Source organism: Abramis brama (assembly GCF_963993115.1).
Source record: "Abramis brama genome assembly, chromosome: 6".
NCBI lineage: Eukaryota > Metazoa > Chordata > Actinopteri > Cypriniformes > Leuciscidae > Abramis > Abramis brama.
In genome coordinates this window covers 30,702,760-30,717,088 of record NC_139968.1, presented here as the reverse complement: position 1 = coordinate 30,717,088, position 14,329 = coordinate 30,702,760, and the positions used below count along the sequence as shown (strand labels likewise).

Sequence of the window (14,329 nt, the reverse complement as noted above, 5' to 3'; positions counted from 1 at the left end):
AGTGTAGGGTGTAACGGTTCACAAAATTCATGGTTCAGTTCAATACGATACACTTGTGTCACGGTTCGGTACGTTTTCGATACAGCAAAAAGAAAGAAATGCCAGAGAAATTTCCTTGATTTTTTTTTAATTCTTTTTTTATTAGAACTAACATCATAAAGTATGACATTTTTTTTCTTTGAGCAATGATGGAGCTATAATTGACTCTTCTTAAGAGCACATAAAACAAAACAGCTCCTTGGAAAAAATTAAATGTAATATTTTGTGCTTATATACAAATGTTTATTTTAGTTCAGATTAACATTTGAGGGCAGCAATGTTATTCATAATGTCGAAATAAATCCGACATAACGTTACTTGAAAGCATTATAGCCTACTATTCCTGCCAAACTTCAAAAGTTGCAGTTAGTGTTACTACAGTAAATCCATGGTGAATATTGCAGATCTGTGGACACTGGATAGTTCATTCACGTCACAATGTTTCTTCATGGTTTCCACGTCAGCGCTGTTTGATCCGTTAATAACGGAGAAATGTGAATGTTTCTCACTAGATCTCGCAGCGATGTTATTACTTTAGTGGCGAGTTCAAATGCTTTCTTTACTGGATCTTTTAGCGCTGTGTAGTATAAGATCGGCTCGCGCTGCGTTGGTCCAAACTGATAAACAGTCCGTCACGAGTAGCTCAGTTTCGTTCCGCTTACATTGCGTTTGCCATTTGATGTTGTGGTCGCGCCAGCGTCTACATTATGAGCGCGCTCGCGACGCGCTTACATTTGAAATAACCGTTCGGTTTGAAAATGCGTGCCTTGTACCGAACGGTTTAATACGAATACGCGTACCGTTACACCCCTAAAACAGTGACATAATCGATTATGGCACTTTGCCGCATCGATGCTAAATCGTGCATGCCCCGCATTGCGATGCATCGCCGAATCGATTATTGTTGACACCACTAATTTTTAGTGGCAGAGACAAAAGACATTCATCAGTGACAAATGCAAAAGCAAACGTGTTAGCGCCGATAAAACAGATACTTTAGCGCCACCTTGTGACTGAATATGAAAATATATATTTTTTTAACTTTCCTGTAGCTCGAACAATAGAGCGCTGGCACTTGTAACGCCAATGTCATGGATTTTGATTCCCAGGGAAAGCAAGAATTAATAAGAATGTAAATGTGTACCTTGAAGTGCAATGTAGTCACTTTGGATAAAAGCGTGCAAATGTAAATGCAAAAGCAAACGTCTGTCATGGTATGTTCATGCATCAGTCTAATCCTGCATGTGCTACAAAAGAGTGGCTTTAGACACTCTACGTCTGCAGTCCAGATCTGTCTCTTTTTGAAAATGTACAGCCAACATGAAAAGAAGAAACAGACAACGACAACACACTGTGTAGCAGATGTATCAGATGAGATTTAAAAAATAAATCACTTGAAAAATGGCAATGGTAACAATTGGTATCCTTCATTCCCAAATGATTAAAAAGCGTAATTAAAAGGAGATGATGTGACACAGTGATAAACATTCCTCTGTCCTAACATTTTTGGAGTATGTTGTAGCCATCAAATTCTAAATGTGCTTATATTTATAAAATATATTTAAGGTGGTCAGTAAAAAGACCACATTGGAGATCTTTTCTTATTTTGTTAATTAAATAAAGTATCAAGAGAATTGACAAATCTCATATTCTTGATTTCATTGCATTTTCAAAATTGTTACAACTTTTCTGGAAATGGGGATGTATGTAAAACAGTATGGGGTTCCATTTGTGCCAAAAATGAGTTGACTGCTTTGTGCTTTGTACTATACATTTGTCCTTGTCAACAGTCATCATCTAGTTGTTCGAAAAAATTGGTATATGTTGATGTGTGTGTTCTCTGTTTATGTCGATTTGTTCTGTCGTCCTTACTGTATTGATCCTCCTTTTTCAGAAAAAATAGTATGTTGATGTGTATGTCCTTTGTTTATGTCGATTTGATCTGTTGTCCTGTCATCTTGTTCTGTCTTCCGTAGCCTACTTGAACTGTAAGTTAGTCCTATAGCCTACTGTCGTCCTGTTCAGTCATATTAACTGTCGTCCTGTTCAGTCATATTAACTGTCGTCCTGTTCTGTCGTCTTAACTGTCGTCCTGTTCAGTCATCTTAACTGTCGTCCTGTCCTGTCGTCTTAACTGTCGTCTTAACTGTCGTCCTGTTCTGTCGTCCTGTTCAGTCATCTTAACTGTCGTCCTGTTCTGTCGTCTTAACTGTCGTCCTGTTCTGTCATCTTAACTGTCGTCCTGTTCTGTCGTCTTAACTGTCGTCCTGTTCTGTCGTCCTGTTCTGTCATCTTAACTGTCGTCCTGTCCTGTCGTCTTAACTGTCGTCCTGTTCTGTCGTCCTGTTCAGTCATCTTAACTGTCGTCCTGTCCTGTCGTCTTAACTGTCGTCCTGTTCTGTCGTCTTAACTGTCGTCCTGTTCAGTCATTTTAACTGTCGTCCTGTTCTGTCGTCTTAACTGTCGTCTTGTTCGAACTTCCCGGATTAATAACTCATGAGTTTACACTGTACACTGTACTGTCGCCAAATTCAGTTCACACATCACTGCTGCCCTTTTGGTTATACTACTACACCTATTTAAAAAAAAATATATATATAGGCCTATATATATATATATATATATATATATATATATATATATATATATATATATATTTAAATTGTATAGACAATTGTAAATGTATCATTTTGATGATTTTTATTATGAAAAATAAAATTTACAATTGTCTATACAATAAAATATACAGTACGTATATATATATATATATATATATATATATATATATATATTTATTTTTTTATTGTATAGACAATTGTAAATGTATCATTTTGATGATTTTTATTATGAAAAATATTCAATAACTTCACTGTAAATCACTGTATTGTTGCCAAATTCAGTTCACACATCAGTCCTGGGCTGCGTTCTCCGAAACTACCTTAACGCTACGTCGTTCTTAAGTTGTACCTTAAGAAGTACCTTATCGTTAATACGTGGTTTCCGAAACCTTCTTAGTTAAGTATACCTTCTGTAAGTCATACGTTCGTAAGGTTGGTCTGGAGCGCTCTTAGCTATACCTTATTGCTGCTGACGGTTCATACCGCTAGTGGCCTGGTCACTATGCAAAAAGCTTTTTTACATCGCAGTTTAATTACATATAGACAATTTTATATGAACATTTAATATAAAATCTGATTTAGTATTAAAATTACATTTTTACTTTACTTTAAAATTTTACACATAAAATACTTAAGTTGTTATAGCCTACACCCAGTGTATGGAAGTGTTTTCATTAATAAAGTTTCCATACACTAATGGTTGTTAGCTTTTTTAATTACTATCCTAAGGCACATCAGCTGGCGAACCATTTGACAGAAAAGGCTTAGGAGTCTATATAAAGAAAGATGAGTTTACACAAACTTTATAGCTATGGCAGCGAGACAGCGAGTACTTGTTTTAAATCAAAGACGGCGCCGTCCGCGGAGCCAGTTAGTGTATGTCAACTACATGGCTGGTGGATAATCAGCATACGTTGTGGAGAACATTAACACACTTATGGCCGTGAGGGTTTGGGATTGCACACTTGCTAAATTATAAACACATACTCATATTTATTTCTGCATGTACATATTTCAATGAGCCCTGATAAATGCAGTTTGTACTATTTCTAAAACGCTTCTTTATAAAGAACATTGTTTTCTCAATACTTTACCTATACCGCTGTGAAGGAAAGAGCGCACAATCGATCATCGAGGCATCGATTTCAACCTATTCAGCGCCTCCACCATGGACAGCGCCTGCTAAGGTCGAACTTAAGAAGGTTTACCTTAAGCAACATCCTAAGGTATAGTTCGGAGAACACACGTAGGAAAGGTATACCTGTAGTTAAGGTGTACCTTTTGAGTCTTCGTAGCGCGCTAAGAGACAACGTTATCGGAGAACGCACCCCAGAAATAGGCTACTCTATGATTATGTAATCCATGATGTGCATTTCTCCATATGGGCGCGTTCACTACGGAGATGGCGATCGTGAACTTCATCTTTGCAGCCGAGTCGACACTGACAGAAAACACTAGTTTATTAATAAAAATCAATGCACGCGTCACCGGATGTACAAATGCACATCTTGCTTGTTGCACGCACACATATGTCGAAATAACGGAATATTATGTTGAAATAACATTATTATTAATAATAAATCTTTAATAATATTGGATTGAATGTTGAATGTTGTGCTTGTTCAATTTAATAAAATTAATACTTTAATTGTGATAATTAAAATAATTGAATATTAAATATTAAGTGGCCAATGTTGCTCATTTATTAATAGTATTTATATACCGGTATAATAGGCCTATAACTAGCACCCCCTCAGCACCTGCGTTAAAAAAAAATCTGGCGCCGCCCCTGAATTTATAATGGCCCACGTATTAAAAAATGGTCAGGTTTAAATCAGGCTCGGGCTCATACGGGCTCGGGTAGGGTCGGACTTGATTTTTTTGGGCCCGATCTAAGCTCTACAGTGAATTACAGTGAAGTTATTGAATATTTTTCATAAATAACAATCATACAAATTATGCAAAAATATATTTATCCAAACAGGACAGCAGTGATGTGTGAACTGAATTTGGCACCAATAAAGTGAATTACAGTAAAGTCATTGAATATTTGTCATAAATAAAAATCATAAAAAATATCCAAAAATACATTTTTACCAAAATAATTGTTGTAGTATAACCAACAAGAAGTTATTGAATATTTTTCATAATAAAAATCATCAAAATTATGCAAAAATACATTTTTACCAAAATAAGTGTTGTAGTATAACCATCAGGACAGCACTGATGTGTGAACTGAATTTGGCAACAATACAGTGAATTACAGTGAAGTCATTGAATATTTGTCATAAATAAAAATCATAAAAAATATCCAAAAATACATTTTTACCAAAATAATTGTTGTAGTATAACCAACAAGAAGTTATTGAATATTTTTCATAATAAAAATCATCAAAATCATACATTTATAATTGTCTATACAATTAAAAATATATATATTTTTCCAAAATAGGCTAAGTGTTGTAGTATAACCAAAAGGACAGGAGTGATGTGTGAACTGAATTTGGCGACTGTACAGTGAATTACAGTGAAGTTATTGAATATTTTTCATAAATAAAAATCATTAAAATGATGCAAAAAGATACTTATCCAAAATAAGTGTTGTAGAATAACCATCAGGACAGCAGTGATGTGTGAACTGAATTTGGCGACAGTACAGTGAATTACAGTAAAGTTATTAAATATTTTTTTTAAAATCATCAAAATTATACATTTATATAATTGTTACAATTAAAAATGTATTTTCCCCAAAATAAGTGTTGTCATAGTACGGTGACGCATTGCTGCCACATACATATTATTTTTTCCACTCAATTATGTCGTAATAACGAGATCTTATGTCGTAATAACGAGATGTTATGTCGTTAAAATGACATTTTTCTCGTAATAACGAGATCTTATGTCGTTAAAACGACATCTTTTTCTCGTAATAACGAGATGTTATGTCATTAAAACAACATATTTGCTTGGCCTGTGTAGTCACGTACAAAATATGCCTTTATCCACATAAAATTGATAGCCAGTCATGTCTTTATCATACATCTACTTTCAAAAAGCTGAAGAAATAGCAGCCCCCAATGGACATTAATGTTAAAAGATCAAATTCTGTACACACCTTATTAATAAATAAGGTGTAAAATTAATAAATGTAGGCACCTAAAATAAAGCACCTTTATAGCAACCCTTTATTATAAAGAAAATAAAGGTGGCTCTTAATGTGTCTTTCTATGGGAGATGCATTGCGGTGCACAGCAAATCCTTTAAATGGTATTCAATGCAAAACAAAAATGAAAAATATAAGTAGCCAATAAAATAAACAAATTATTGTAGCATTAATTATCCCACAAACAATATTTATTTTAAAGCCTAAACGAATGTATTTAAAGAAAAACACCAGCATTGGGCGTTTATCTGTATAGGCTAAGTGTTTCAGTCGTCCTTTTCAAATGGTGCAAGAAAATGCAACAGAATTTGATTTGTTAAACATGAAGAGGACTTATCCGTCTGGCATGGCCGCTCGATCTAACGTTAACCTGGATAAATGTTCGCTATTGTTAAGCGCATATCCAAGTGTTTGTGCGGAGTGTGGAGCGCGCACTGCATGACATGGAGGCGCCGGTGCCATCACTCGCATTTTCCTATCAACAGTGGAAACAACTTAAAATTCTCCATCATTTCTGGTCATACAGAAACGAATAATACATAAGTCGCAACTACTTTTATTTGTGTAAACTCACAACAACTAAAAAACGTTGTGCTTTTGTAAAATAAAAGAAAACGAACAGGGCGCGCTTTCATGATCTCTATGAATTTGAGAGCGTCTCAAAAATGAACTGAAAAACAGTGTATAGACAAGCCTCACAGACATGAGAAATATAGCTATCTAGGCCTATATAAAGCTTATAAAAAAATGTCCACCAACGAAAAAATCCAATCGAAAGCAAATACGTATGGGGTAGCCTACCATCTGATTATGTAATCCTGTCCGTATGAAAGGCGCATACATTACTGCGGAGTGCGGAGATATGGAGATATGTTTGCAGGCAGCCTACACTGATTTAGAAAAGACTAGTTTATTAATAAACAATTAAAATGCTTCGTTATTTTTTTCAGACACATTTATTATCATTAGCCTACTTTTGCACCAGGATAGAATATAAACGTGCGATTAGTCCTAATTGCTTGAATGACTACTAGTCTAGAAAAATCATATGACAACTCTAATCAATAGCCTACATTTAATATTTTACATTATTTAATTAGTATCCAGCTCTTTACATTAAATTGAGTTAGCATAATTAGCTCATGAACTAATAAAATAAAGTTTAAATTAAGATACTAACCATATATTTATATATAGCATTGCTTAATCCACCACACAAATTACTGTTTATAAGGTGACAATCCGTTATACATGTGAAGATTTTAGGCTGTATCTTTAAGATTTTTGACGAAGATTGACATTTCGTTAATTAAACAAAATAAGAACACAATTTTGTAAAAAAATAAACAACTTAGGCTATGTTCTGTTAGATGTGTTTTGACTACTTTTTGTTTAATTATATCTCTAGATAATGAAGATAGCCCATTAACAAAAATAAATCTTATATATAATATATTATATAAAAAAACTTATAGGCCTATATAAAATATATTTAAATTGATTGATTAATTTTGCCTGATTAAGGGCTGCTACTATTTGCTTAAGCTTTTTGAACGTAGAAGTGTGATAAAGGCGTGATAGGCTATCAATTTTATGTGGATAAAGGCATATTTTGTACATGACTACACATGTCCTTATAAGGCCAAGAAAATATGTCGTTTTAATGACATAACATCTCGTTGTTATGAGAAAAGATGTCGTTAACGACATAAGATCTCGTTATTACGACATAATTGAGGGGGAAAAAATAATATGTATGTGGCACAGTGGCAGCAATGCGTCACCGTAGTAGTATAACCAAAAGGACAGCAGTGATGTGTAAACTGAATTTGGCGACAGTACATTGTATTACAGTGAAGTTATTGAATATTTTTCATAATAAAAATCTATATATTCTATATCTATATAATATATATCTATATAATATAGATATATTCTATCTATATATCTATATATGCCTATATATATATATATATATATATATATATATATATATTTTTTTTTTTTTTTATTGTATAGACAATTGTACATTTTATTTTTAAAAATCATCAAAATGATACATTTACAATTGTCTATACAATAACAATAATATATATATATAGGCCTAATCTTGTTCCCCAAGGTACAGTTAAGACGACAGAACAAGACAACAGTTAAGACGACAGAACAAGACAACAGTTAAGACGACAGAACAGGACGACAGAACAGGACGACAGTTAAGACGACAGAACAGGACGACAGAACAGGACGACAGTTAAGACGACAGTTAAGACGACTGAACAGGACGACAGAACAGGACGACAGTTAAGACGACAGAACAGGACGACAGTTAATATGACAGAACAGGACGACAGTTAAAATGACTAAACAGGACAACAGTTAATATGACAGAACAGGACGACAGTTAATATGACTGAACAGGACGACAGTTAAAATGACTAAACAGGACAACAGTTAATATGACTGAACAGGACGACAGTAAATATGACAGAACAGGACGACAGTTAAGACGACAGAACAGGACGACAGTTAATATGACAGAACAGGACGACAGTTAATATGACTGAACAGGACGACAGTAGGCTATAGGACTAACTTACAGTTCAAGTAGGCTACGGAAGACAGAACAAGATGACAGGACAACAGATCAAATCGACATAAACAAAGGACATACACATCAACATACTATTTTTTCTGAAAAAGGAGGATCAATACAGTAAGGACGACAGAACAAATCGACATAAACAGAGAACACACACATCAACTTATACCAATTTTTTCGAACAACTAGATGATGACTGTTGACAAGGACAAATGTATAGTACAAAGCACAAAGCAGTCAACTCATTTTTGGCACAAATGGAACCCCATAGGTAGTGGGTGGCTGGAACTGAAACCGGGAGGGTTTAGGGTTTTTGGATGTGTATGAGGTTGAGGTTTTAAATGAGTTTGAAGTGCCACTATCTATAATTGATTCTGGGGTTTGTCACCAATGGAGTGAGTAAATTCACGTAGTGCTCTGTGTAGTTCTATGGCTTTCCAGGTTGTGTTTAGTCTGTCCCTGTAGTCCCCTCTAATAATAAAACAACATATTTTGATTGAAGTTGTGGTGGTGTGTTGTGTGTATACTGGCTTAAATAATTAAAGGTGGTGGCAGCAACCGAGTAAGCAAAAGTTATTCCAATATTGTACTACATTAATCTGTGTTATTTATTAGAGAGTTTAATCACGTAGACTATGTCTTAACTGAAATCTAGCTGATTTTTGAATATTGTAATAATAATAATAAAAAAAAAACTCAAATGTTCCTATATTGCATTTAATAGGGACTTCCCTTAATTTCCCCACTAAGATTTCTATTTATGGTTCCAAAACGCAGCTAAATTTGTCTCATTCATCTATCATCATTTGATTGTTACATATATAGTATGTTCATTATATTGTTTATTTACAGTAGTAGTAGTTATGCCAAACTCCTCTATAATGATCATGTTTCGTCTGGAATAAAAATCTTTAAAGAGCATGCAATTTCTAGTTCATGTTTGATATTAAGCGTTTATGGACATTTCATTTATATACGATATTCCCCTTTCAAAACGTTCATTTTTAGCGGTGAGAAAACGTAATCAATGTCAACAACATTGACAGCCACTTCTGTCACTCATAAACGTTACTAGGCAACCAGCAATGGGATGTGGGAACGCCTACTAGCGACCGATCTCCGGGATCTGACGACATGATGCGGCTACAAAAATCGGGATCATTTCAGTTTCACACATTTACATCGTGGTTAACAAACGGACAGGGAAGATGGTTAACGCTTTTGTTTTGTTCTGTTTTATCTTGTGTCGTCTGGTTGGTAAGTTATGAATGTGTTTTTATGACTTAACTTAACCCTCGAAAATTAACCATGTTTTTATCATAGTAAAATAATAATAGTAATAGTATAGTTATTTTTTGTTTTGTTTTGTTTTTGTTACGAAACCATGGTTAATTTGTGGTTACCATGGAATAACCATGCTTTTTTCGTAAAGGAAGTTTTGTCAGATAGCCTATATGTTTACAAGAGTAGGCTGTTTTTTATTAGTTTTGGAGTGTGGTTAGTAATTTTGGAATTCAACTAGAAACATACCAAGTTTATCTTGTAAAACACTGAAAATGGACAAATTCGAAATAAATTGATGGACATTTTAGTAAATTTCTCTGACACGATACATGTCACATGTCACAACCTGGGTGTCATGTAAAGAGCACATTCAGGGCTTTTCAGAGATACCAAATGTTTGGAGGTTTCACCATGAAAACAACTTCTCCTTAAAAATGCTTGACATTAATTTAGTGATCAAATGTAGGAAAAATGATAATATATTGTAATTATAATTTAAATCGGACTAATTTTCAAAGTGTATTTCATACACCAACATCTTAGGAAAACGTTATGGGGTTTCAAATCAAAAAATGACTTTCTGTTACAGAACAGGGCATTGATTTCATACGTGTCCACTGTAGAGGACATCAGGACTTGTTTATCAGGCATTTTGGGAGACACAACAAGTGGAAATAAATTATACATCAATATTTAAATGAAATATTAGATATTATTTTTAAAATGTTGCCAATTATTATTCCAATTATTACTTTTTTTATTAAATGTTGCTCCAAGAACACATTAATGTGCAAATTAGATACAGTGTATAGATGCATTGCATTGAATGGGAATATTAATTTATGGCATATTGCTTAAAGTAAAATGGTGTATCAATTAATTCCGTTATATCTTTCATAACATAGTTGAGAATCATCTTTATACAAATTTTGGGTTAAAAGAAATCCTGAAACCCCTAAATTTATTGGTGATTGAAAAAAAAAATCCTATTGTTTTTGCCTATACATATAACTTCATGTCATTTTATTTTTTAAACAACTTAGTCCTGTTAAGTCACTACAAAGCACATAGCATAACATATGAATAAAATATTTTTCAAAAATATATATATTTTTTTCACCATTTGTTTTTTATGCTCTAAACAATGTGATGACATGAACAAAAAAAAAAAAAAAAACGAAATTCAAAAACCTTTTTTTCTGGGTCTCAGGAGGATATTATTAACATGTTTTCAAAAGGCATTTAGCTAATTTAAGGTGGTTTATAACATTTAATTTCCTCAGTATGAAAACTAAATTAGTCCATGAACTATCAGTGAACTGAATTAGATTGAATCAGCTGAGTGAGTGTTTTATGTTTCACTTCTGTTAGCACGCAAAAACGAGTGCTGAAGAAATATCACGTGCCATTCAAAAAGAAGAATTGATTGTGTCCATTAATGAGGAACAAATAATTTCAGAACCACCAAAACAGCTTGACCTGTGTTGACCTGCAGTTCTGCAGTCTTGCAAATACTCTTCAAAAGCACAGACCTTGTGTAAATGATATTTATTGTACATAGGGATGTATTTTAGACTGGGGCCAGAGCCCAGGGGCCCTGGAATATGGGCTTTGTTGTCCTTTGTGTGCCTCAGAGCATCATTATGTGTCTATATTTTATTAAAGTTGTCGATAAAAGGTTTTCCTCAATTATACTGAACAGCCTAATTGTGTAATTTTATGTATTTGTAATGTAGTTATTGTTAAATCTTTGTTGATATCATCAACAGACCTTTAGTATGTGACAAAATATATTTCTTTCTTTTTTTTCAGATGTGACGGATGCAGTGAAGTCAGTGTCAGTGATGGAGGGAGATTCTGTCACTCTAAACTCTGATATTACTGAAACACAGAAATATTTGACGATACAGTGGACGTTTGGAAGCACAAGAATAGCTGAATTTAGCAGACTCACGCAAACCAACACAACCTATAATAGAGACACACTGAAACTGGATCAAACTGGATCTCTGACCATCACAAACATCAGAACCACAGACTCTGGACTTTATCATCTAACACTTAGCGGCGATGAGACCAAATACTTGAGTTTCAGTGTTACTGTCAATGGTGAGTTTACCATTATGGCTTAATTTACACTAACCTTCATTTGAATTATATATTGGTCATTGCATAATTCTTAAATGTTACTTCTCTATTATTTTCAATATTCTTTACATCCACATTTTATGATATTGGCTGAATAAAAGTGTGTGTGTGATGAGACTAACGTCACAGTATCATCTGTCATTTCCAGAATCTCCACGAAGTACTTCATCACCGGAAAGATCGCCAAGCTCAAATTATGTGACGTCCAGCTTTGTGATGAACAACTCAACAGTCAATCAAGTGGAAAATAACAACAATAATGAACTCCATAAGCCAAGTTCAGGTACATCACTGATGATGATTAGCTTTTATTTACAAAGCAGTACATAATATTCATATTTCTGCTGGTGATTGGCCTATAATCGACTGCATAAACCAATTAAAACTTGCCTTTATGCATTTGGCAGATGCTTTTACCCAAAGTGAATTTACATTGCATTCAACATTTTCGTTTGATCAGCTCATGTATTCCCTGGGATTTAGGGTTAATGGATATTGACGGTTTGAAGCATTTGCTTGCTTTCTTTTTGGGAGTTTACAGGAATGGAGAACCGACAACAGACAAGTGTCAGGGAGGCACTTGCACACATTGTCAACCTACTAGATACTGGAACTCCTAATAATAACCCACAAAACTGTCACCTGTAATTCAGTTTAAAAGAGACTTAATGCACAATACTGATTCTTTGTTTTTGCGTTTTTCAGATCACATCCACTGTTGTAGTTTTACTGAAGCTGTGATTCGATTGGCTCTCTCTTTTCTGGTGGGCGTGGCTACTGTTGCTGTGCTGTTTTATGACATCAGATCTACACAGCTGATCAGAATAGAAGAGACTAAACATTACCGCAAATCTGATGTGGAATCAGACCATCAGTATGAATTGTGCAGAACATTAAGTTCCAGATATGATGAGATATAAAGCAAATTCCTTTCACAGCTATTTATTAACAGATTATTATATATTTTTTGCATTCATTGGCCATTTATTGATTGATCTATTCAATTAAATGTATGACTCTAAAAATAATTGCTTGAAACAAAATAATAATTAGCAACACAAATGGCATTGAATGATTTAATAAGTTCTGTTGTATCCTTGAAATGAGTCTCACAGAGGCAATTGTTGCACATTTTTGGTGACTTTAATAAAGATTTGGTTTTACAATACCGTGGAGCTTGTTTTTTTGTTATATCTGTTCTACTGTATTTTTATAATGTCATAACATGATAGAGCACTGATCATATTTTACAACTGCTAAATTATTCAAATAGCAGTTGTCTGGATATTCACTGATATCACGTGATTTACTTGAAGGTAAGTTTGCGAATGGAAGTGAAACTTGCTGTGGTCTCAGTTGTTTACATCTTTACAGAAGGGCATTTGTAGGCTGCGAATTCGAAAGCAAAGAGCGAGCACACACTCGAAAGATAAATGCATCCCTCCCGCAACCCTAACACAATTTCAGCAGATTTCCCCCCTAGAGAGACTGTCTGTGTTTTTTTACCATGACACAGTCTCTTTTTTCTCTTCGTCGTGAACAGGAGTTACATACGTAATCCTAATATTTTTGCTACCACACTCCTTTACACTTCTAATCCTATCATGCAGATTATTGGAATTGGATAATGAACGCTACCAATGGTTGACTGATCTAGTATTTACCTTCCCATTGGCATTTTACAGCCATTGCTGAAACTGTTGTTAAATCTGTGCCATTTTTATCTGTTTGAGCTTCCCCATGTTTCATTATGTGCATTAAAATCCTTGTGCCATATATACCTTATTCTTTACTCTAAGTTTAGTTTGATTGAAATGTTAAGGAAAAAGAGTCAGAAAGGCTTCCATCAAATAGATTAAAATTGTCAACATAAAACTTAACAATAAAGAAACTTATTTGCAATTTTTTAAATGTTGAATTGGAAAAAATGCTCTTTTTGTGATTATAACTAATATGTCAAATCAAACACCACACAGAAAGTTAATAATTGTTTGATATCAGAGTTATTTCATTCAGGGGTTATTATGCAAAATTACATGCCATGAAAAAGACTTCTTAACAATAAACCTAGACATTCATTTATATTATCTTAAAGTCAACACGGCACACTGCCTATCGGCTGTCCTGCGGCAACTGCAGCAGCCTATCGAGCGAGGCCTGGCGGTGAGGGTGCTTCGCGCCCGCTGCATTACGTTCCGCCGAAACAGGCGTGGCCCAGGCCTATAAATACAGCTCGCAGGCAGCTGATATCTGGTTTTTCATCATCGAAGCAAACCAGAGCGTATGCATGCACGGCAAGATACGCAGTACTCGTTCCCTCTACTAGAGAGAACCGAGGTTACGTGAGTAACAGAGTACGTTCTCTTACGAGAGGTCTCTCGTACTGCGTAAGAGTATCTTACGCTAGGGGACCCAATGCAAGACGCCGTGCGTGCTGGGATCTGACACCACAGACCCAAGGGCGAAAGCCCGGGG

The 14,329-nt window shown here is 34.5% G+C and overlaps 1 protein-coding gene across 1 annotated transcript; it reads left to right on the top strand.

Moving 5' to 3' along the window:
• The first annotated feature begins 9,533 nt into the window (after window positions 1-9,533).
• LOC311085809 (uncharacterized protein) lies at window positions 9,534-13,022 on the top strand. The gene is made up of 4 exons (XM_084118430.1): window positions 9,534-9,679; window positions 11,519-11,815; window positions 12,003-12,137; window positions 12,560-13,022. Exons 1-4 carry the CDS (start codon window positions 9,631-9,633, stop codon window positions 12,772-12,774), a joined length of 696 nt encoding a protein of 231 aa, XP_083974556.1. The 5' UTR covers window positions 9,534-9,630; the 3' UTR covers window positions 12,775-13,022.
• Window positions 13,023-14,329: the final 1,307 nt, after the last annotated feature.